The sequence below is a fragment of the Balaenoptera physalus genome (genome assembly GCF_965194825.1).
Source record: "Balaenoptera physalus genome assembly, chromosome: 19".
NCBI lineage: Eukaryota > Metazoa > Chordata > Mammalia > Artiodactyla > Balaenopteridae > Balaenoptera > Balaenoptera physalus.
The window spans coordinates 38,668,977-38,692,236 of NC_138900.1; the positions used below are offsets into that span (position 1 = coordinate 38,668,977).

Genomic DNA, 23,260 nt, shown 5'->3' on the forward strand with positions numbered 1-23,260 from the left:
AGGACCCCTTTTTAGGGAACATAGACCCCTTTTTAAGGTGGTGACAATCAAATGTCAGCGGCACCAGGTAGGTTTGCTTTGGGTGCAGCCTCTCCCCAGGAAAGAAATGTTAAATCAAGGTCTCCCGTGCCTGGAAATTGCAGTCTTCCTCCCCAAGACATCCTGATACCTTAAAGCAACTTTGGACACAATAGAAAGATGCCTTAACAGAAAACCTACTCTTTTGTTTGTCTTCTTTTCTGCAGATGAAAAAAAATGCTGAAGCATCTTCAGAGTCTCAGCTCCCAATCCACTTCACCACTGTTCTTCCTCCTCTTTTCTTTCTCTTTTGAAAAATCTTGTTGCTTTTCTCAAATCCTAGAGAGCAAAGACAAGAGGTAGGCCTGGAGGCCCTGCACACAGCATTGATACCGCAGAGGTCTTATAAATCAGCTGAAAATCAATAAATTCTATATGGTAGTTTCTCCTTTGCAATCAGATTGCCAGGGGACAGAACTAATGCTTTTTCCTCACCACCCTCCCCATTTTTATGTCATAAGAAGAAAAAAAAAAATCTGCTTAGGAACGAATGGGCAATCAAAGTTGCTGAGTAAGTATTTCAACTACCTAATTTTATTACTTTACAATTGACATACCTTCCCTCTGGAAATGTTTGCAATTAATTAATTAGCAGTAATCTTCCCCAAGGGACTAATCTAATGAATTCTCTCCAATTCTTACGTTTAAAAAATAGCTTAGATGTATCCAAGCTGCAAACGTGTAGATGGCTCCAAAGTGCATTTTGAAAAATCGAGGGATCTTATCTATTACGGTTAATTTTTATCACTAAATCAATCTGGCGATAACTATAATTCTTTTTCTAACTAGGAGTTTCCCGGGTTGAAAGCAAGGTTTCTCCAAGGTAACGACACTGTAGCAGCAGCCAGGAAACCTCTCTGGGTTTGTTCGTATTTAGAATGGAGCTTGTCCTCATGTTAATAATCTCTTAGGCGGAGGAGTCTTCGGTTTGCACTTATCCAAGCTCGGTGCGCGTTCTGCAGAATATGTAAAGAAAAAAGAAGCCGATCCTTCTAAAGACGTCGCTGGCTTCCGGGCCTACCAGTCTCCTCTGAAAGGTGCCGGAGGAAAGCTCGCGGCCAGGGATTCCGGGCCAGGGCCCCAGACCTTGTCCGTCGGGCTCCCTCCTTGCCTCGCCAGAACCGAGGGCAGAGATCCGGGTTGTTCCTAACCTCTGCGCCACACGTTCTTGCGTTTCAACTAGAAGATAAAGCTGGGCCCTTGAACCACCCCAGCCGCCCCGATTCCTCCGGGGAGGTGCAGAGAGCGCCTGGGGGAACGTTTCTGTAAACTGTAAAGCGCGGTGACCCCGTGAGTGAAAGGCGAGGCATTCGATTCCGGTAGCATCCCCCGAAACGCCACCCACCACCACCACCAGGCCGGCAGCCCCTTTACACCCCCAGACGTCGCAGGTCAGAGGCCCTCAGCGGGGAGGCTCCGGGCCTGGGGATTGAGCCATTGGGAGTGCAGGATCTACGGTGCTTGCAAACTGGCGGCCGCTTGCCCGGGAGCCAGGCCTAGAGGACGCGGCCCCCTCCCAGGCACCAACGAGCTCGTCCGCCCATCAGTGCCCTTTTGAGAGCCCCTGGGATGGAGGGGGTGGTCAGACCGCTAGGCCTAGCCAGGCGACCCAGTGGAGCGCAGGGAATGGGCCGCCCTCCCCGCGCGCTGAACCGCGGCTCGCCAGCGCCACCCCCAGCGGAGCGCAGCGGCTGCAGCTCGGCCCCAGCGCCTTCCTGCGGCTCCCCGCTCCCCCGTGGACACAGCTCGCCGTGCGCACGAGGCAGCCGAGTCTCGCCTTCGGAGGAGACGCCCAGGAGTCTCAGCCCGTGGCCTGCAGATGCCGGGGGGTCAGACTTGGCGCCTTTCCTGGCAGAGTCCGAAGGGGGTATCGAACCTTGACCTCGAGGGGGCGCTATTCGGCCTACTGGAGGGCCTGAAAGCCGCAGAGAAGCCCCGGGGTCAAGGCCCTGGCAAAGCCCCGGGCATGGAGAGCGTGCATCGAGCTAGAGTCCTAGGGAGACTGGGGCGGAGAGCCAGGTCCCCGAGGACAAAGACGGCCGGAACAATGGGATCCACTGACGCTGCCCAGCGCTGCCCCAACGAGCTCGGGGCCTGTGGCGCGAACAAACTTTCCTGCAGCGGAGGGGCGGGGGCGGGGGCGGCGGGCTGGAGGCTTCTCCCCCGAGCTTCTGCTCTCCTCCACCTGCCAGCTTTCAACCTCCGCCCAGCCTTCGCCCACCCCTGTTTCCTCCCCTCCCCCGCGCGCCTCTATTCACTTAGACTTCTCATCTCTCTCCTCTCCCCTCCTCCTTCTCCCTCTAGCCTTTCTCCCCCACTTTTCTCCTGTAGTTTCTCCAGTCTCTTCTTTTGTATTCTCTCCTCCCTCGCTGCCCGGTGCTTCTCTCCTCCTCCGGGCCGCAGGGGAGGAGGTAAGAGCGCTGCGCCCGGGGCCTGCGCGGCACAGTGGGAGGCGTTTCTGCTACTTCTCCCGGGTAATTTGGTGAGATTGTATGTGCGCGCGCGCGTGAGTTTAAGGCGAAAACGGTAGGATCCTGCGCCAGGCAGAGAGGGTCAGGGTCTTTGACTTTCCTCACCAGCTGCACAAACCTCCAGGAACAAGTGTGAGTGTGGTGAGTGCGCGCGCGCGCACGGGCTGGCTGCGCTTGGCAGGCTTGGTGGCCCGGGGCCGCAGGGCTCGGGGGCCCGCCTGGCAGCCCGGGATTACCGTGACGTCACATTGAGCCTCTGGCCACCTTGGACTGGGGCACCTCGGGAGCTGCACGGCCCCGCGCCGCGCCTCACCTTGCCTCGCCACCGCGCGCTTTTGGAAACCCGCATCCTCTCCCTTCCCCTGCCCATCCATGGGCCCTTCTGTCTTCCGGACCACGCGGGCCGGAGGGGAGCCTTCTGGAGCGCAGGGCTCGGCAGCCGGGCTGCCTTCGGCTCTGCCTCCAGTCGCGCCAAGCGGGCGGAGGAGCCGGCGCTGGGCACCGGCAACCGTGTAAGGAACCGAGGCCGCGGACGGCTGGAGGCGCAGAACCGCGGGGCAGAGGCGGGAACTCGCAAGAGAAGAGGGAGGTGGGTCACGGACAGCCACCATGTCCTTCCCGCACTTTGGACACCCTTATGGCAGCGCTTCCCAGGTAAGAGCCGCCCCCTTGGGGGATGGGGGCAGGCTGGAAGGAGGGAGCGCCTAGTGCAAGAGACTGCTCCTAAACGCCCCCCTCTCCCACGAGTCCCCGGGGAAGTCAGAGAGAGCGGGCACCTGGGTAATGTACCACCGACCCCTCTGACAGCCCCAATCCCTGGCTGAGAACGTTCAACTTCCCCAGTGTAAGCTGGAAAATCGTGGGACCCGAAACTTGGGCACTCTGGCCACGCGAGCTGCGTGAGGTGGGTGGGATCTCGGGAGTCTTACAGAGAGGCCTCCTTATTGTACAGATATCCGAGGTGGCCAGCAGAGTCTCAGACTTCCAGTCCAGAGCCCTGTCCGTCTCACTGTTATTCTGGGCTTGTTCGTTTGTTGTCCTCTGTTCTTTTCCTTCCCTTTCCATGGGCAGGTCCAGGCGCTCTGCTTCTGGTTCCTTCGATTTTTCCAGACCTGGGTGGGTACTGTACAGTGACAGGGTTTCCTGGGGAAATTCTGGAGAGCCCACCCCTGTTCAGTTTCTCTGCAGAGTGCCAGAGGGCTAGTCCCACTTGACCTCTGCCCCGCTTTGTGCTCTAGGATAAGTCTCCTATTCTCTCTAGCCCTCATTCCCTATCTATAAAATGGGAGCAGGAGTGAGACGTGGTCTCCAAGACTACCTTCAAGTTCGGCCTTTGTAGGATCCTGTGACTCCGGGGAGGGAGGGCTCGCGAGGGAACTGGCCGAGGCTGGCTTCTGTAATTTGGGTTTTAGAACCTTCCCATGACCCGGAGCCCCTGGAACTCTGGAGCTTTAGCAGAGGTTTAGGAGTATTTATGAAGGCAGTTTGGATAAATTGCGTCTACGGATAATTCCTGACCCAGTCCTCAGCAGAACGGTCAGCACAAGTACAAGGTGGCATTTAGTTTATATTGAATGAAGGAATGATCTGGCAGTTCCGCCGCTCTCTCCCGCCAGCCCGAGGCGCCGGTCTCTGACCTCCGGTGCCCCCTCTCTCGCCCCCGTAGTTTCTGGTGTCTGCAAGTTCCAACGCCACTTGCTGCGAATCCGCCCCGCGCTCGGTCCCAGATGTGGCCTCAGGCTCCACCCCGGCGGCCGCGCTCTGCTTCGCACCCTACGACAGTCGGCTGCTGGGCAGTGCGAGGCCCGAGCTGGGCGCGGCCTTGGGCATCTATGGAGCTCCCTACTCGGCCGCTGCAGCTGCCCAGAGCTACGCAGGCTACCTGCCCTACAGCCCGGAGCCGCCCACGCTGTACGGGGCGCTGGTGAGTAGCTGGGGTGGAGCCTGGGTCTGTGCGTCAAAACCTACCGTCCTGGGGGCAGGAGCGGCAGGGGCGAAATCCAGTGTGATATCTCCATCTAGGAAGGACGCACAACTCCGAGGAAAGGAAAAGGTTAGGATTGTATATAAAGAAAAAAAAATCTTTACAGTTTACAGGAGTCTGTCCTGTTTGGAAAGCATCTGTACCTCTATTAATTGCGTGAAGTAGACAAGTCATCACTAGGCTCAGGGTACACATGAGGAAACTGAGGTGCAGAGGGGCTCGAATAACCTTACCCAAAGTCACAGAGATAGAAAGGGTCAGGGAATAGCTCTGGAAGGGGAGTAAAGAAAGTTCCCCAGCTGGTGGGAGGGGGGAGGGGCTGGGGGGCACAAGTAGTAACAGTAATCTTCACAGCTAATATTTAACTACTGCTTATTCTGCACCAGGAGCTCTGTCAAGCATTCTTCTTCAATAACCTCTAGGCATTATTGTTATCCCATTTTACCAAGGGGAAACTGAGGCATAGAGGGGTTAAACAACTGTGCCCAAGATCACCCAGCCAATGCGAGTGGTGGTACTGCAATTGGAACCAGACTTGACTCCAGAGTTCACACCCTTAGCAACTCCCCACCCCTCCTCCTCCCCAGATGTAGTTCTGAATTCTTCCTTCCTCCCCGACCAGAATCCACAGTATGAATTTAAGGAGGCTGCAGGGAACTTTACACCCGGCCTGGCGCAACCAGCAGCCTATTATCCCTATGAGCAGAGCCTGGGGCAGTACCAGTATGACCGGTAAGGCATGGGGCATTGGTGGCTGGCATCGCAAGTCCTTTACCCCCTCCCTGGCCAAGGTAGGACCAATCCACAGAACATGGGGGGCTGTGTGCTAGGATGGGGAGCAGAACCTCACTTCCAGGACGTAAACAGTCTCCTGACTGCAGCCCCAGGTTCCTCACCCCAGAACTGTGAGCCAAGTTCTCCCCCAGGTACGGAGCGGTGGAGTTGGGTGGCGCTGGGCGCAGAAAGAATGCCACCCGGGAGACCACTAGCACGCTCAAGGCCTGGCTGAACGAGCACCGCAAGAACCCCTACCCCACCAAGGGCGAGAAGATCATGCTGGCCATCATCACCAAGATGACCCTCACCCAGGTGTCCACCTGGTTCGCCAACGCGCGCCGGCGCCTCAAGAAGGAGAACAAGATGACTTGGGCGCCCAAGAACAAAGGCGGGGAGGAGAGGAAGGAGGAGGGTGGAGCAGAGGAATTGCTGGGCTGCCTAAATGGTGACACCAAAGGTACCGAATGTTCTCTGCCCCAACCTGCGTGGGTTTCCAGCCATCAAGCAGTTTAATTGGATTTTCACAACCACCCCGTGGGGTAGCTTTTATGAAGGCACCCCCTTGCTTACCCTTGCACATGCAACCCCTGCATGCCTCAGGGCCTTTGCCTGTGTGGTTCCCTCTGCCTGGAATTCCCTACAGAGCCGGCTTCTTCTCGACTTGAAAGTGCCACCTCCGAAAAGCCTTCCCTGGCGACCCACGCCAACTAGCTTCCCAAGTTATTCTCTATCACGTCAGCCTACTTTATGTGCCATACTTACCCCCTCAGGGATGTCACCTCCCCTAGAAAGTGTCTTATCCACTGCTGTATTCTCTAAGTTCCTAATACCTAAATGCCTAAATGATGTCTGGCGCATAGTTGGTACTCAGTAAATATTTTCTCAATTAAATAATACACACCAGCCACCTGTGGGTGTTGGAACTGGATAAAAACTTTCCCTTGCTTTTTTAAGGCTGAGGAACTGAGATCCAGGTCTTAGGGAGCGAAAAGTGGACATTTCCTTGGGGTATGGGAGGGGAGGAGTCTTCCAAAGGGTGGGGGCAGGTCTAGGGGCGGGAATTCTTTTCCTGCGGCACGCCGGCACCCCGGGGGCAAATGTAGGAGGCGGTGTGGCCATCCTGGTGAATTACACCGAGAATGCCCTGAGTGCAGAGCGCGTTTGCTAAAAGCTTCTCAGGGATGGGCACTCCCGAGGATTTCCCTTGGGGCCTGGGGCTTTTCTCACTCGCTCCTGATTTCCCGCAGACGTTTCTGCTAGCCAGGAGGCTCGGGGGCTGAGTGACCTGGAAGACCTGGAGGAAGAAGAGGAAGAGGAGGCGGATGAAGAGGAGGCAGTGGCCACAGCTACGGACAGGCTGGCTGAGCTCCATCAAGACACTCAGTCGCCACCGGCGGCACAATGTGCCGCAGCTCGAGAGGGCCGGCTGGAGCGCAGGGAGTGCAGTCTGGCGGCGCCCCGCTTCTCGTTCACTGAGCCCCCCAGGTCGGGAGAAACCGACTTCCTGCGGGCCGAGCCAGGAGGCCGCACTTTGACCATGCACTACCCCCGCAGCGAGAAACCGCGCATCTGGTCTCTGGCGCACACTGCGGCAGGCAGCGGCGTCGAAGGGGCACCTCCAAACCTGTCCAGGCCGCGAAGTCCTGAGTGCCATCTGATTCACGGACAGCCTCCAGGCCCCGGCGCGCGACCCGCGGTCCCCAGAGACTCCGCGTGCGAAGAGTCTTCCCGAGTAGCCAAAGCCTTTGGAAACCCCTCGTTTGCACAACAGGGCCTGCCTCTGGACTGTGCGCCGTGCCCGCGGAGGAGGGCGCCAGCAGTGCGGTGCCAGTACCAGTCGGGTGCAGAAGGTAGTGGGCCCCCAACGGCGCTGGGAGCGTCTGTCCAAAAGACACCTTCCCCCGACACACACATCCATCCACCCACCCCCCGGGTGCCCAGCCGCTGCACACTCTCTCTGCCTCTCCAGCACGCCCAGGTTCAGACCTAGCACAAGATTGTCTCACAGCACTCCTTGAAACAGAAGCTTAGAGATAAAAGTTCTAGTTACCGAATCTTAAAACCAAATAATAGTACTAAGCTCAGAATGAGACAGTAACTTGCCTAGAAAACCCTTAGAAAGTCATTGAAGAGATGGACAGCTAATATCTCACCACTGTTCAGCCCAATGTGCCAGGTGGGCACCACCATGACCCTCTCCGGCACAGGCACCCTTGTCCCCTGCCTGCCCTTCAGAGGAAGCCAGCTGGCTCCTGCTGTTCGGGTACCAAGACTTTGCTAGGGCTAGGCAGGTACCAGGGCTTTCCCGGAAGTCTGAGGGGAAGGGCCAGATACCTACAGTCGGTTCAAGGCCAGTGCTTAAGTTCAGCTTGCAGCCCTCTGTGCCGCTCACTAAATCCCTAGGGGCGTAGCTCAGGTGGGTGCTGTCCCTGGAAAGCCCCGCACCCCCCACCAAGAGCTCACCCCCAAGCAGGGCAGGACCGCCAATCAGTGTCTCCTGCCCCTGGTTGGTTCTGTGGCTGTGTTTGGTGGAAGGGAATTTCACCCCACAAAGGGACATTCCCGAAGCATTTGGCAGCCTCCAGCAATTACTGTCAGATTCTGCTCTTTGAAGTAATTTCTCTCAGGATTAGCTACTGGCTTAGAAAATTGGGTTACACTGTTATTTGAATTTACACATAACGGGGTCCAAATGTTACCTCTGGCAAGCAAATTGCCTCTAGACCTTTGATTCCCTTTGGATGAGACATCACTGACCTCAGATTTCCTAGGAATCACCACCAAGTGGCCCTCCGGGTTTTAATCAACCTTTCCTCTCTCAGCAGGTTAGCGCAAAGGCTGCGATTTGCAGAAGAATCTTGGAAATAAGCCCTACTTTTTGGAACTCACCTCCACACGAAGAAGCTGAGAGACCTCCCCAGGGTCCGGGGCTCTCACTTTGCCTAAGAGACAGACACACAGAAACCCTCCTACCGGCCCTCCTCGCACGCAGAGCTGGGAGTGGCTGGCAGACGTGCATTTTGTCAGATCCCACGGAGGAGGTGGCAGGGCACCTTGGGGAAGGTCAAGTGGGAAGGCTTGGCGAGTCTGCACCGTGCACCGACTCAGCATCCAAGTCTCCCTCTCCCCTCTGGATTCGGGGTCTGAAGCCACTCCCTCTCCTGCTCACTCCCATCACCCTCACTTTGTAACTTCAATGCTGACTTGGCCCCTAAGGACCACGTGGGTCTTCTCCCCCTCCCCACTCCTTGTGTCCTTAAAAATAATCCAACCGAACCCAAGCTGTGTGGCCTCTTTGCGCCAGGGGAGCCTGGTAAGGTCGGGGTGGAGGGGAGGATGAAATGTGGTTCTGGGGACAGGATGCAGATTTCAGTCCCTTTCGGAGCTGGGAGAGAAACTGACAAGGGAATGGTCAAGGCCACGGCGCCTGCGGCTTAGCCCACCGAACTGCGGCCCCGGCCAACTCGCAGAGCCCGGCAGACACCCGGCCGATTCCTGGGAGTTGGGGAGGGGGGCGGCAACTGGGGGCAGGGAAGGGGCGGTGTGGAGCCGTCAGGATATTTGTGTGGAAGCTGCATTTGTTTCCGGGTTCGTACTTGGGTTTTAAGTTTGTTGGGAGGAGGGGCGATGGGGATCCTCTTGTCCGTCCCTGGGCGCACCGCTGGGACCCCCGCGCTCCTCCCCTCTGCCCCAGCGGCCAAGTGTGACAGCTTGCCGGGTCGATGAGAGGCGAGAGGGGGCATTCTTTCCATTTAATCTAGTGCCAGCAAACACTTCCGGTACAGGCCAACCAATGGGAGCTGACGAGCGAGGAAGGGGGCTTTGTCCCCCTGGCTAGCAGCGTCTGGAGTAGGGCTGGGGAGTGCGGGGGCGGAGATGAGAGATCTAAAGATGCCGATGCCAGCCCTGAGTTCGTGTCCTCGGCGCAGTGGCTTCGGCTTTAGCCAGCGAGTGCGTTCGCCGCTGCACGCAAGGAGAGACGGAGGCGAACCCGGGACAGCGCCCTAGTGGGGAGGTCCGGGCAGCTGATGCGGACGGGAAGGCAGGAGGGAGGGCAGCTGGGGTGTGCGCCTAGGGGCTGAATCCTCGGGAAGCTGCGTCTCCACTGCTGGGCTCCAGCCCGGCCAGAGGTGGCTGAGTGACAGCCTTCCAGACCCTGCCACCTGACGGGCCGCTGAAGTCTGGGACGGGAAGGATCCGCATCCTTGGGAGGAGATTTTAAGAACCTTGAAGGCTGCAGAGAGGAAAAGAGGGGGTTAAAAAAACCTGAAGGGAACAGGCCACCTTCCCCCCACCCCACCCCCCCGCCTTCTTTTCTATAGAATAGTCAGAGATAATGAATTACAAAAGCACAAACCCCTTCCTCAGATGAGGAAACTGAGGCCAGATGGGAGGGCAGGGACTGGCTCAAGGTCACAGAGAACCGATGGTGAAGAGGGACCGAGCTCTCCACTGCGGGTTCAAGGCCCCTTTTAGCTCTGGCTCCCCTCCCTGGCTTCCTATTAGGAAACCACCTCTCTGCTTTGGTTTTGCTTCTGGGCAACAGCTGCTCCTACCCCCAGCCTCCCCGGGGACCCTCCAGTCGCCCTCACTGACCTGCGGCTTAGGGTCCGGGAAATTAAACTGCGAAAAGATAAACATTATTTCCAGTCGGCTTTGCGGGATTAATGCTTGTAATAAAGCGCATTAGCCAGAGGTTTCTTTCAAGGCGCTCTCGACCCCAGCCCCTCCTCGGGGGCCAGGTAAACCCCTCGGGAGGCGGCTGAGGCTGCAGAAGCTTGTTCCTCGGGCCTCCAGTTGGGAGCGGGGCTCCCCCTAACCATTCAGTGGAGAGGAGACGGGCCCTTAGCATCACATCGAGGCCCTTAGCATCACATCGAGGCCCTTAGCATCACATCGAGGCCCTTAGCATCACATCGAGTCAGACTTCCGGATGGGAAAGTGAAGGCCGGAGAGAAGGGACCCACCTAAGCCCGAGGTCACGTGGCTGAAGCGGGACAGTGGAGGATGGTAGTGGGTTTACCTGCACGCTGCCTCCAGCCATTCAGCCTTTATAGGACACTGAGCCTTGCGAAAGGAGGCCCAGCTATCAAGCAGGACCTCTAGAGGTTGTCTCTCTCTCTTGTCTGGGAGGTCCAGCCTCTCCCCACCACAACCCAGAGCAGGAGCCTGCGGCCCAGGGTTGTCCCAAAGACCTGGGCCTGGTTGGCTGGAGGCAGAGGCGTGTCAGAAGGGCCAAAAAGAGTAGCCTTGAATCCCAGGAAATGGCTTGACCACCTCAATCCCATTACTACCTTGCTACGTGGCCGTGGACAGCCCCCTTACCCTCTCTTCGTTTCCCCAGCTGTCAGGTACAGAGATGATCTAGTTCTCCATCCTGGGGCTCAGTGTCCGCTCCGGAGCTGATGGTGGGCTCCAGGAGTACAGGTGAAGGCCTGAGAATGGCGAGTCTGAGCCTGTGATTATCCCAGCCTCCGGCCCCCGGCGGCAATCTGTTCCCACCATCTCTGCCCCCACTGAGAGCCTCCTGCAAATCTCCCAATATAATCTCCCAGAATCATATTTTGAATACTGTTTTGATTAAACACCAGAGCAAGGGGAGGGAGGAAGCACCCTGCTGTCAGCTGAGCCTGCTGGGGCCCGCAGACAGCTGGCCTGTGAGCCCTGCGAAGTGAGTGGCAGTCAAGGCAGCAAGGTGACTTTCTCAGGTTTGGAGAGACTGTAGGAGTGGCCCTCCAAACTCCCTTGATGGCTAACGTGCTCCTTCCCTCAGCTGGGGAGAACCATTAGGGGACTAGGTAGAGAGAAGAAGCTGAGCCGAGGGAGCCACAACACGTGTCTTCTTCCTTTATTGATTCCTTTCCCACCAGGAGTCACGACATTGGCATTGGACTCACTAGATGATCTCTATGATCACTTTTGGCTCAAACATCCTATGACCCCGGTAATGACGATAAGAGCTTCTGGAGCCCTTACCACGTGCCAGCCTCAATTCCATGTCCTTTAAATGCACGGACTCATTTATATGTCGCAAGGGTCCCAGGGACCATTATATTATACTTACTAGTGTGTCCATCTACCGAATGAGGAAACAGAAGCTCAGAGAGGTAAAATAACTTGATGTCAGTTATCCAGTTAGCAAGTAAAGAAGTCAAACCCCAAGTGGGACTGATTCTAAACCACTAAGCTCTACTGTTAATGCATTCTCTTATTTTAAAATTCTTTTATTCCATTATGAATAAGAGCCTATGTCTTTTTTCTTTTTTTTTTTTTTTTTTTTTTTTTTTTTTTCTAAACAAGGGAGGTTTATTTCTCACAGTTTTAGAATCTGGGAAGTCCAAGATGAGGGTGCCAGCAGATTCGGTGTCTGGCGGGAGCTTGCTTCCTGGTTCATAGATGGCTGTGTCCCCACGTGGTGGGAGCCTATGTCTTTGATACTCTATGAGTCTATTGTCTCATGCCTCTGGAACTCCAGGTTGCCCTTCTTCCTTCTCAGGAATATCCAGTGGAAAAGGACTTCTGGGGCCTCCTGGACCTGCCCCCATATCCTGGCTGAGAGCATCCCCCCATCCCACTGCCCACATTTCCCTGGGACATGGCTGTCTGAGACACCCCTGGTCAGTGTTTGGCAAAATGTAGCCCATGGATCCCCACCATCAAAGTCAGCCCATGACTAAAGAATCCCACTGGGAGGTTGCCTGGAAGATCTGCTTGTGTGACAAGCACCCTAGGAGGCCTCATGGGCCTCTAATCTGAGTAGCAGTGGCTGACCCTCAAGTGGCCAGACCCTAAGTTCAGCCTGAGACCTTAGGATGCCTGCTGTTGGCCAAGAATAAATCACATCCCAGTAACAGGCGCAAACATTTCCTCCAGGATTTAATCTGGATTGGCATGCAATCGCCTCATCTGGTTCGGCTCCCCACGCCCCATCCTGAAGCACAAAGATTTGTTGTTATTGGAGGGGGAAGAGGTGACCTAGGAGACGAACTTGCCTCTCCGAGCAGTCTGAAGACTAACTAGGATTCCAGGTTTGGAAGCATCTTTGGAGTCCCCTGCACTTCAGCATGTAAGAGAATTCTGTGCCCAAACACAAGCATGCAGTCCAGAATCGCTACATATTTGGGGAAAGCCAACACCAGGAAGGGAAGACTGTATCTTAAGCAAAAAAAAAAAAAAAAGTAATGGAGGGGGTGGGTCTCTCTCTGTCTCCTGTTGCAGCCTTGGCTGCAATAGAAAGTTCTTTCTTTTTTGAACCAAATTCTTTCTCCGCATCTGTTCTGAAATCAATTTCCTGAACCAACAAGTCTTACTCTTCTCCATGATTCCTTCTTCTTTGTCCTACCCTCTATGCCCCCTCTTCCCCTCGTCCTCTCAGTGGGACTTGCTTGGTCCTTCCTCTGAGATCAGAGTAAGAATGGAGTCCAACGGCTGTCTCCCAGTTATATGGTGGAGGACCCCCTCCGTTGGCATGATTTTCATTAAACACTAAGTTGGAGAGGGTGGAGAAATAGTGACCTGAGTCCTTGGGCAAGTCACCAAATGCCTCTGAGATTCAGCTTTCTCCTGGTAGGTGAGAGCATGTTAAACCATGTAGCTCTTTCATAATTGCTCTAGCTGCCGTGGAGACAAAGATTTAGATCAGTGTTACTTGAATGTTGATCAGTGGCAAGGCAACACCCCTAATTTTTGCCAAGACTTGGAGAGATGTTAAAGACAAGCTAGCACCAACGGAGGCTTCTCCTTTGTGAATCAGAGGATTGACAGAAAGTGGAAGAGGGAATCATTTGTGTCACTCTGAGATTCAGCATTATTTAACACCATGACCAGCTCACATCACGGCTTGTACACATTCGAGTGTTTGATGAGTTAATCTGTATCAATGTAAAGGGTGATTATTATTCAAGAGATCATCAGAGACTGAGGTCTTCCCTCATTGCCTGGGTCTGTCTCCAAATTCCAACTTGGCTTTATTTAAAGTCTTAGACAACCTGCCTTAGAACAACAATGTCCACAATGATAATGGTGATGAGTCTAGAGTATTTGTTCTCAACCCTGGTGGTGCATCAAATCAACCAGGGAGGTGTTTGGCTTTGTTTTGATTTTCCATACCAACCTCCAAGCTGTACCTCAGACCAATTATATCCAACCTCTAGGGGTGGGACCCAGCAGTATTTTTGAAGCTTCTAAGTGATTCCAATGTACAGCCAAGGTTGAGAACCAGCGAACTACAACTAGGCTGTTTCTCCTTCCAGCCCCAGTATTTTCTAGAAGGGTGTTGGAGTAAGGGATGGGGCTTGGCAGACAAAGTCTAGAAGGCTGTGGCTTCTCCCTGCAGTCTATGGACTTCACATTTTCCCCAGGGTAAAATGAGATATGATAGTTACAGTTTAGCACATCATTCACAAAGGAGCCCAAAGATGGATGTCATCCTGGACATCGAAGGCCAGTGTCAAGCCAGGGAGACCTCCTTGAGCCTTGCCCACCTCATATGCCAGTTGCCTGTACACAGAGTGGAAGACCCTAGGTACATGAGCCAAGTCATCCCTGGGACAGCTCAGAGGTGGCCCTGAGCTGGGGTAAGAGCCCTCTGGAAGTGTTTCTTGGTGTTCCAGTTATGTATTGCAGAGGGAAAAACCACCCTCAAACTTCATGGCTCAAAACAGCAACAGTCATTAATTTTGCTCACAGATCTGCAATTTGGGCAGGGTTCAGTGGGAATGATTTGTTTCTGGTCCGTGAGGTATTAGAAGAGGTAACTTGACTGGAGCTGGAGGATGTGGGGTTCCAGCCCCTGCAGAGGTTTCCACCCTTGCCATGGGCTGCTTGAGTTCCCTTACATCATGGCAGCCAGGTTTCGAGAGCAAGTGTTCCAAGAGGCCTGGGTGGAAGTCACAAGGTTTCTCATGACCCATCCTCAGAAGTCCCAGGATGTCATTTCCACTGTACTCCATTGGTTAAGCAAGTCGCTTAGCTTGTCCAGAGACAGGAGAGGAATTCAACTCTACCATTTAATGGGAGGCGTAGCATAGAGTCTGTAGCCATGTTTACCCAAATTGAGATCATCGCTGAAGGCACAGTTCTGAATGCCGTTCCAGACTTTATTACTCTCCCATTCAACGTGTGGACTTGGGGTTCTGTCTTAGTCAGCTAGAGCTGCCGTAACAAAATACCACAGACTGAGTGGCTTAAACAACAGACGTTCATGTTCTCACAGTTCTGGAGGCTGGCAAGTCTAAGATCAAGGTGCCAGGCAATTTGGTTCCTAGTGAGAGCTTTCATCTTGGCTCACAGATGGCAGCATTCTCATGATGTCCTCACATGGTGGAGAGAGAGAGCTCTGGTGTTTCTTCCTCTTCTTATAAGGGCACCAGCCCTATTGGATCAGGGTCCTACGTTTATGACCTCATTTGACTTTTATCACCTCCACACAGGTGCTGTCTTCCAATACAGTCCCATTGGGGATTAGGACTTCAACATAGGAATTCTGGAGGGCCATAAACATTTAGTTTATAACAGACGCTAACCCAGAACTCAAGATGGACAAGGTCAGTTAGGAAGTAGGTGACCAAGAAAAGGGTGCTGATTCTCTCACCAATGGTCCAGGCCAGCCCCTAGCCACAGAGGTGCTGGCTGGGGCAGGCGTCTAGCTGCCCATCATACTTCCCCATCAATGTCCTGCCCTGGGGACTTCCCTAGTGGTCCAGTGGTTAAAACTCTGTGCTCCCAATGCAGGGGGCCCGGGTTTCATCCCTGGTTGGGGAGGTAGATCCCACATGCCGCAACTAAGATCCCACATCCCGCAACTAAAGCCCAGTGCTGCCAAATAAATAAATAAATATATTTTTAAAAAATGCCCTGCCCTGGCAATGTGTCTGTAACCTCAATGTGGAAGAAGAAGGCAGTGACATATATTCAAGAGCCATTAAGTACCTGACACTGCATATGATTTCATAACACTCTATAAACGGAGAAACTGAGTCTTAAGAAGCAAAGTCCTTTTTCCAAGCTGCCCATCCGGAAAATGGCAGAGTTGGGGTTCCAATCCAAGTCTGTGTGACTCCAAAGCCCTTGCTGTCCTCCAAGGGAAGACAGAAGGAGGCTGAGTGCCTCCACTCTAAGATCATGCTGTAGAGCCAAGTGGCAAGAGCACAGCCTCTGAAACCAGACTACCAGGGTCTGAATCCCAGCTCTGCCATTTACTAGCTGTGCAACCTGAAGCAAGTAGCATAACCTGCCTGGACCTCAGTTTCCTCATCTCTAAAATGGGAATAATGATAATGCCTGTGCCTGCCTCCCTGGACTGTTGTGAGGATTAAACAGTTAATATGTAAAGCATTAGAATTGTGTGCCCGGTCCATAATATACATTATGTAAAATGCCAGCTGCAACTTCGTTTCCCACTACTGCACCCCAGCGGTCCCTGCCTCTCCAGTGAAGCCTGAAATCACTGTTGTGTCCCCACCCCCGGCAGCCCTGCCTGCCCTGCTCATTCTGCCAAGTCGATGTCACAGTTCACACATGTCCCTCTTACCTGGAACAAAGACATGGGGTCACTCTCTCGGGTGTCCATTTAGGGAGAAACCTCACCCAGCAGATTTTATGAATTGCTCACATTTCCCCTTATCAAGATTAATGGCACCATTGCCCACGGTCAGTCCTTCTGTGGTCTCAGCTAATGACTTCAACCCTCAACATGTTTCCTCTGCATTTGCTTCAGAAAATCGTTCTGAACAGCAAGACTGCTTTAATAGCCACTTGGTACTAATGATGCCTTTTAAGTGCATAAAGAGAATCTCTAAGCACCAAACGGGAGGCCCATTGACTGGTGACAACAGCTATTGACATTGACACACGAGGCAAGGTCAGAACGCTGCCGATCAAGGGACTGTCACTGAGCCTAACGGTGGGGATTTTTTTTTATTACACTGGAAAATTCCTTATTTTTTCCTCCTGCTCCTTAAACACACCCCACTAGCACCACTTACTGGACTCTGCTCTGTCCATGTCAGAGCTATCAGCCTCCGCTAGTTTTTATTTCACCTTCAAGATTCAGGCCATAGCCAAACTTGTACTGTTTTCTCTTGATTTTTTTTCTTTAAATAGATTCACTTTTACATTTTCACTAAATGTTTTTGAAAAAGAAACATTGTGTGGTTACCCACTCTTTATGTCTGCCCTTCCCCTGCAGTGTGGCCACCATGACACACTCAGCTGGTCAAGAGGTGGCGTGGCAGTGTGATGAAGAACATAGATATAGGAGGCAGGGTAAGCTGGATTCACATTCTGGCCCCAGCACTTAGTACCCGGTGATGGTGAGCTTCTGCCTTAATCTCTCTGAGCCTCAGCTTCTTCATCAATAAAATGGGATAGAACTTGAACTTAGCTCGTGGGGTGATGGCGACGATGAACTCAGCTGAGAAATGTTAAGTGTATAGCTCAGGGGCTGACACACATGCTCAATAAATGTTGGTTATGACTGAATTAACTTGTTCCACTATAGTTGGGCTCCCTAGGGAAGTGACAAACTGCCTTAGCTTGCCATACATGTCCCTGCTATGATCATGATATAGACTGTAGTCCTGAGTGTCTCATGTGTCACCCCACTGTGAGGTCCCAATTCTGTCGACAAAGGGCCATTCCCCAAAGATGGAATCTGGGCACGTGATGTCACCCTCGGACGGAAGCACTGTTTCACTACCACACTTTTCTCCTTCTTGGGGACTGACCCAAGGGAGTGTTCCTGTTCATTACCAGCTATTATCTCAATACCAAGCTCCTACCTCCCAGGGCTTCAGATCTAGTACCTAGTGTCTGCCATGTTGTCTAGTCCTTGATCATTCATCTCATTACCTTCCAGGAGGTCTCCAACCTTCCATTGTTGAAATGCATTGGTTCTTGGCCTCACTTTATGCTTAACTTCTTGTTGGTAGTGGTTGGTGTTTAGGTCCCGTCTGTGGGGTGAGGGCAGAGCAGCGGGAGGAGGCCACCCTCGGGGAGGGGTTTCCCAAGCACTGATGGGTAAACGTTCAGAGAGCAAGAAGAGAGGGGAGGGTTATCTACAAAGCAGAAATAGAGTCACAGATGTAGAAAACAAACTTATGGTTACCAGGGGGTAAGAGGGGGTAGGGATAAATCGGGAGATTGGGATTGACATATACACACCACTATATATAAAACAGATAACTAATAAGAACTTACTGCATAGCAGAGGGAACTCTACTCCGTACTCTGTAATGGCCTATATGGGAAAAGAATCTAAAAAAGAGTGGATATAGTATATGTATAACTGATTCACTTTGCTGTACACATGAAACTAATGCAACATTGTAAATCAACTACACTCCAATAAAAATTTGTTATAAAAGAGAGGGGGGAGTAGTACGTGGGGGAGAAGCAGAGATGGAGCCAGGATTGGGGGGGAGGAAGTGAAATGAGAACGTGCAGATGAATGGGCGTGGAGGATGTCAGCTCAGAGACTTCAGAGAGTGAGGGGCCGGTTGTAGGGTGAGCAGCTTGGGATGTTCAAGAATCGAAGTCCCTCAATGCTGGGCATCCAGCAGATTTCCCTTAATGTGCAACACGCTGTGCATTGAACACATGCAGCAGAAGGGTGTGGGCTATTATTACATTTTATGCAAAACCAAATACTCCAACCTACATTCTAACTGAAGGAGAGATACTTCTAATGTGGGGTGAAGGCGGTAGCCCTTTGACTGTGGGCAAGGAGGCAACAGGCCCCGGCAAGGAAGCAGAAGCTCTGTCTGCAGTTCCTCCCACTCTCTCTTCACCCAACTCTCAGCTCCTGTTCAGCCCCATCCCTTCACTGTGACATTTGACATATGACACCCATGAGTTTCACTTGACCCCTTTGTTGGGTGCCATTAAATGGCCTGAAGTTAAAATGTTAATTATCATTAATCATTTTTTATGAAATGGCTTTGCCAAAGCCATAAATTCAGCGGAGAGAGGCTTCTTGTGTGGTGCTGACAGTTTATGGAGTACTGACTGTCAGAGAAGGTACCCGAATATGTGAATGTTTCTAGAGGGGTAAGTTATAAAGAGAAAAGTGAATGCCTACAGGTGGCATGGAATGATAGAAAGTGACTCGGGACAAAAAAGAAGAAAACGAGATGGCAGGATGAGTCGGGGGATGGGGGGGAGGGACAGAAAGGAGTCGGTGTTGTCCACCTTGCTCCCTACACCAAGCTCAGTGACCCATCAGAGGCAGAATGCCCAAAAAACCAACCTGGAAAGGTGAATAAATGAGGAAGGAGAGAGGAAGGCCAGAAAAGGAAAAGAGGGACAAAGCAGGGGGAAGGGGAGGTTTACAGAGAGTTGGCGAGTAAGTCAAAAGCATATGAAAAGAAAAGAGCCCAGATTTCTGCCCTTGAGTTCAAGATCCTGGGAACCTCCGTATATATGCATCTGCTTATTTATTTTTGGCTAAAGTGTGATTTACCTGCCTCATTCCTGTTCAAGAAAAACCTGCCCATCGTTAGCAATACTGCATTGTGCACTTGAAAATCTGTTAGGAGGGTGGATCTCATGTTAAGTCTTCTTACCGCAAAACAAAAACAAACACACAGGGCTTCCCTGGTGGTGCAGTGGTTGAGAATCTGCCTGCCAATGCAGGGGACACAGGTTCGAGCCCTGGTCCGGGAAGATCCCACATGCCGCAGAGGAACTAAGCCCATGCACCACAACTACTGAGCCTGTGCTCTAGAGCCCGTGAGCCACAAGCACTGAGCCTGTGTGCCGCAACTACTGAAGCCCGAGCTCCTAGAGCCCACGCTCCGCAACAAGAGAAGCCACCGTGATGAGAAGATCACTCACCACAACTAGAGAAAGCCCGCGCAGCAACGAAGACCCAACGCAGCCAAAAATAAATAAATAAAATAAATCAATTTATTTAAAAACACACACACACACGAAAAGGGACACAAGGAAACTTTGGGAGGTGATGGACATATCTGTTACCTTGAATGTGGTCTTGGTTTCCCCAGTGTATGCATCAGTCCAAACTCATCAAATTGTATAGATTAAATATACGCCATTTTGTGTATCAATTATACCTCAATAAAGCTGTTAAAATCATCTTTTCATAAGTACAAACACGCAGAGAAAAAGACACTGCAAGATCATGTGCCAAAATGAGAACAGTGGTTTTCTCTGGAAGATGAGATTATGGGTATTTTCATTTTTCTGGTTTTTACATTTTTATATCTCCAAATTTTCTGCAAGATTGTGCTTTATCATGAAAAATACATAATAAATCTGTGTGTGTGTGTATGTGTGTACATACACAAATATGAACAATAAGAGATGGATAGAAGGGACGGTTGTGTTCCCTGGGGCTGTCCTGTTGAGGTGGGTGACAAGAGAGTACCCATTAGTTTGGGTCCCTTACTTTTGGCTCGGGAAGTCTGCAAGAGCATGAACACAGAGGCTCTGCAGAGCCGGCTGGCAGCTCCTGACCTGAGGGCCCTGCTGGGAGACCAGATGTTACAGTGGCCTAAAGACACGCTGGAATAATTCCTGATGAGGACATTTGGAAGCAAGAACTCTTTCCCTGGGATCCACAGTTGGACTTTGGGGGGCTCTGAACCTCCCTCAAACCGTCTGTAGAACTGTGTCCACGTGCAGTGTCCTGGGGAGAGGGCATCCTCATCTTTCATCAGACTCTTAGAGGCGCCAGTGATCTCCCAAAAGGACCTTTCTTCTAGACCAGGAAATGTCTATTATTAGTAGTAAACATTTTTTAAAGGTGCACCCCAAATATAGGTGTGTTTGTTTGTAAATTACATGCATGTGTTATATATATACAACCTAAGTATATATAATATATACAACCTAAGTATATATAAAATAGACATTAAAAAATATAGAAAGTAAGATCATTTTAATATTTCCATCCCATATCCCAAAGGAGCATTTCCAACCCTCCTGGATAGCACTTTTTGGAGAAAACCACTTCTAGAATTAACAAGGAGCTCCCCATCTCCCCATTCTCCAGCCCACTAACCCCCAAGGAGCAGGGGCCAAGTTCCATGATAAGAAGTAAAAATTCTGGGGTCAAATTTGACATTTATAAAACACTGAAAGTCTATATGACACTTCACAGTATCGTGAAGATAGAGATGTACTTCCTCTTGGCATAGTTTTTCTAGTATCTTCGGCTTCTTGACTGTAGTATTCACATCACCAAAGTTGCCCTGCTGTCTCAGCTTTAAATTCAAACAGCAGTGGTTTGACTTTTAGGGTTTAATATAATCAGACTGATGGGGGTCACAGCATGAATGGTCATACAGAGTACATTTACCTCAACCCTACCCTGAAAGGACCATGGCTCTCACCCTTATGCCTACTCTATAGCACAGGGAACTATATTCAATATCTTGCAATGACCTATAATGGAAGCGAATTGGAAAAAATATATATGTATGTATAACTGAATCACTTTGTGTACACCTGAAACTAGCACAATATTGTAAACCAACTATACTTCAATTAAACAAATATTTTTTTAAAAAAGGATGAAGGGGGGCTTCCCTGGTGGCACAGTGGTTGAGAATCTGCCTGCCAATGCAGGGGACACGGGTTCGGGCCCTGGTCTGGGAAGATCCCACATGCCGTGGAGCAACTGGGCCCGTGAGCCACAACTACTGAGCCTGCGCGTCTGGAGCCTGTGCTCCGCAACAAGAGAGGCCGCGATAGTGAGAGGCCCACGCACCGCGATGAAGAGTGGCCCCCGCTCGCCCCAACTAGAGAAAGCCCTCGCACAGAAACGAAGACCCAACACAGCCAAAAATAAATAAATAAATAAATAAAAAAGGATGAGGGTTTCCACTACATGGAAGTAGATGACTTTGCTTCTTATTTTGAAAAGCGTGGCTTCATTAGGGGGATTGTATTCAATGCATCAAGATGCCCTTTTTTCCCCCGTGGAGAAATGAAACCAAGGGTAAAGTTTTTTGAGGCAGTCCCAACAGATTTCCAGTTAAGTACCTGTAACAGAGAATTAACTGTTTATCTTTGTCAACATACTGAATATTGAAAACTGTAATGCAACCGTGCAGACCATTTTATCACCAACCCCCCATCTCTAAAGAGTAAGAGCTAATTGGAATCCCAGTGCAGTAACAGTCATAAAAGCAAGGCTCTCAGCCGAGACGGAGGGGAAGCACCACTTTAGCCATTACACTTCCTTTACCTGTCAAAGGGAGGGATCTCTGCCCAAAGACTCAGTCCTTGGCAAGTTTGGGTGAAATTACAGAAATGGAATCTAAACTGAGGGCTTGGGTGAAAAACACATTGTGTTTTCCAGCCCACATTATCCCTGTGTCCGTTTAATGCCTTATAGGTCGCAATGTATTTTCACATATGTTTTGTCATTGACCCTCACAAGTGGTTACCTGAGTGGAGATTATTATCTCCTTTCTACAGTGAGCAGAACTGAAGTTAAAGAGGTTCACATAGCTAGTATCTTAGACCGGATTCCCCCTGGAAGCTAATTCAAAAGCAAGGCTTGAATGCAAGTGGTTTCTTTGGAAGATGGTCTCAGGAAATACCAGTGCGAGGGTCGAGAAGCAAGACAGAGAAGGCAAAGAAGCCAATTCGGAGTGCACGGACAAACAAGTTGCCTCTGTGGGCAACGGGAGCTCAATCCCACTGGAAACCACTGGGAACTGATATGAAGTATGTCGTAGGGTTGTCCCACTCAAGGGCAACGGAGCTGGGGTATGAGTCCTTCATCCCCAATGTCCATGTCCAATTTGCTCTCAGAGGTGTAACTCCCCAGCACCAAGGAATTGCCAACTTGCAGGCAAGAGAAAACCCTCAGCCCCTCACAGTAGAGCAAAATTAGCATGTATGGAAAGGTGAGTGCCCCGGGGATTCTGCTAGCATAACCAGTACATGGTAGGCACCACGGTGCCAGTCAGCAGCACGCCCAATCCCTTCATCCTTGCCCACCTCCCAGCAAAGAGGCTTTCCTTGCTATCTCTGCAGCTAAGGTTGGCTTTCTTGTGGCTGATGAGAGGTAACAGAACACCCCCTAGAGGCTTCTGGGAAAGATTTTTCTTTCCGGTTAAAAGGAAAGAGATTCACAAGGAAACTACTCACTGAAGGGCCTCCATGTGTTTCCTGCCTTTGGACAGGTCATGTGAGGTCATGAGGCATGAAGCAGTGGCACCAACTGGGACCACATTTTCAACCCAGACATCATTTCTATTCTGAACCAATACTGAAGCTGCATATACCCAGACTGAATGTAATGTAAAAAATGACTGTCTTACTGGTTGAGTTTTCTGTTACTTGCAGCTAAATACATTCTTAACTGACACAAAATTTGCTTTTGTCTCAGAATACGAAGTTTGTATCATTGTCCGTTTACCTGTTTTACTTTTGGGGTTCTTTTTGCCAATCTTAATTCCCCAACCAGCGATTGAACCCAGGCCCTTGGCAGTGAAAGTGCAGAGTCCTAACCACTGGACCACCAGGGAATTTCCTTACATTTTTTTAAAATAGATTTTTAAAATTTATTTATTTTATTTATTTATTTTTGGCTGCATTGGGTCTTCATTTTTCATGAGGGCTTTTCTCTAGTTGCAGCAAGCAGGGTCTACTCTTCATTGCAGTACGCAGGCTTCTCATTGCGGTGGCTTCTCTTGTTGCGGAGCACAGGCTCTAGGCACACGGGCTCAGTAGTTGTGGTGCACGAACTTAGTTGCTCCGCGGCATGTGGGATCTTCCCGGGCCAGGGCTCGAACCTGTGTCCCCTGCATTGGCAGGCAGATTCTTAACCACTGCGCCACCGGGTAAGTCCCTTACATTTTTTTTTAATAATCAGAATAAGGGTGGTGGTTTAAACCGATGTAAAAATATGCTGAGACTTAACAAATCTATGATTGTGCAATTGAAACAATCAAAATAGGAGGCAAGTTGTTATTTT

The 23,260-nt window shown here is 51.3% G+C and overlaps 1 protein-coding gene and 1 long non-coding RNA gene across 3 annotated transcripts in view; both read left to right on the forward strand.

The window, feature by feature from the left end:
* The window catches only part of LOC309648414, a 186,278-nt gene that overhangs the window by 26,823 nt on the left and 136,195 nt on the right, over positions 1 to 23,260 (forward strand). The gene's annotated exons all lie outside the window — the stretch shown is intronic.
* IRX6 (iroquois homeobox 6) lies at positions 1,850 to 8,748 on the forward strand. 2 transcript variants are annotated; one of them, XM_082438148.1, is made up of 6 exons: positions 1,850 to 3,203; positions 4,216 to 4,473; positions 5,156 to 5,265; positions 5,460 to 5,767; positions 6,558 to 7,160; positions 8,133 to 8,748. In XM_082438148.1, the coding sequence occupies exons 1-6, from the start codon at positions 3,159 to 3,161 to the stop codon at positions 8,138 to 8,140; spliced, it is 1,332 nt and encodes a 443-aa protein (XP_082294274.1). In that variant the 5' UTR covers positions 1,850 to 3,158; the 3' UTR covers positions 8,141 to 8,748. The 2 variants fall into 2 exon arrangements, with proteins under 2 accessions (XP_082294274.1, XP_082294275.1); XM_082438149.1 differs by having other exon boundaries at positions 8,136 to 8,748.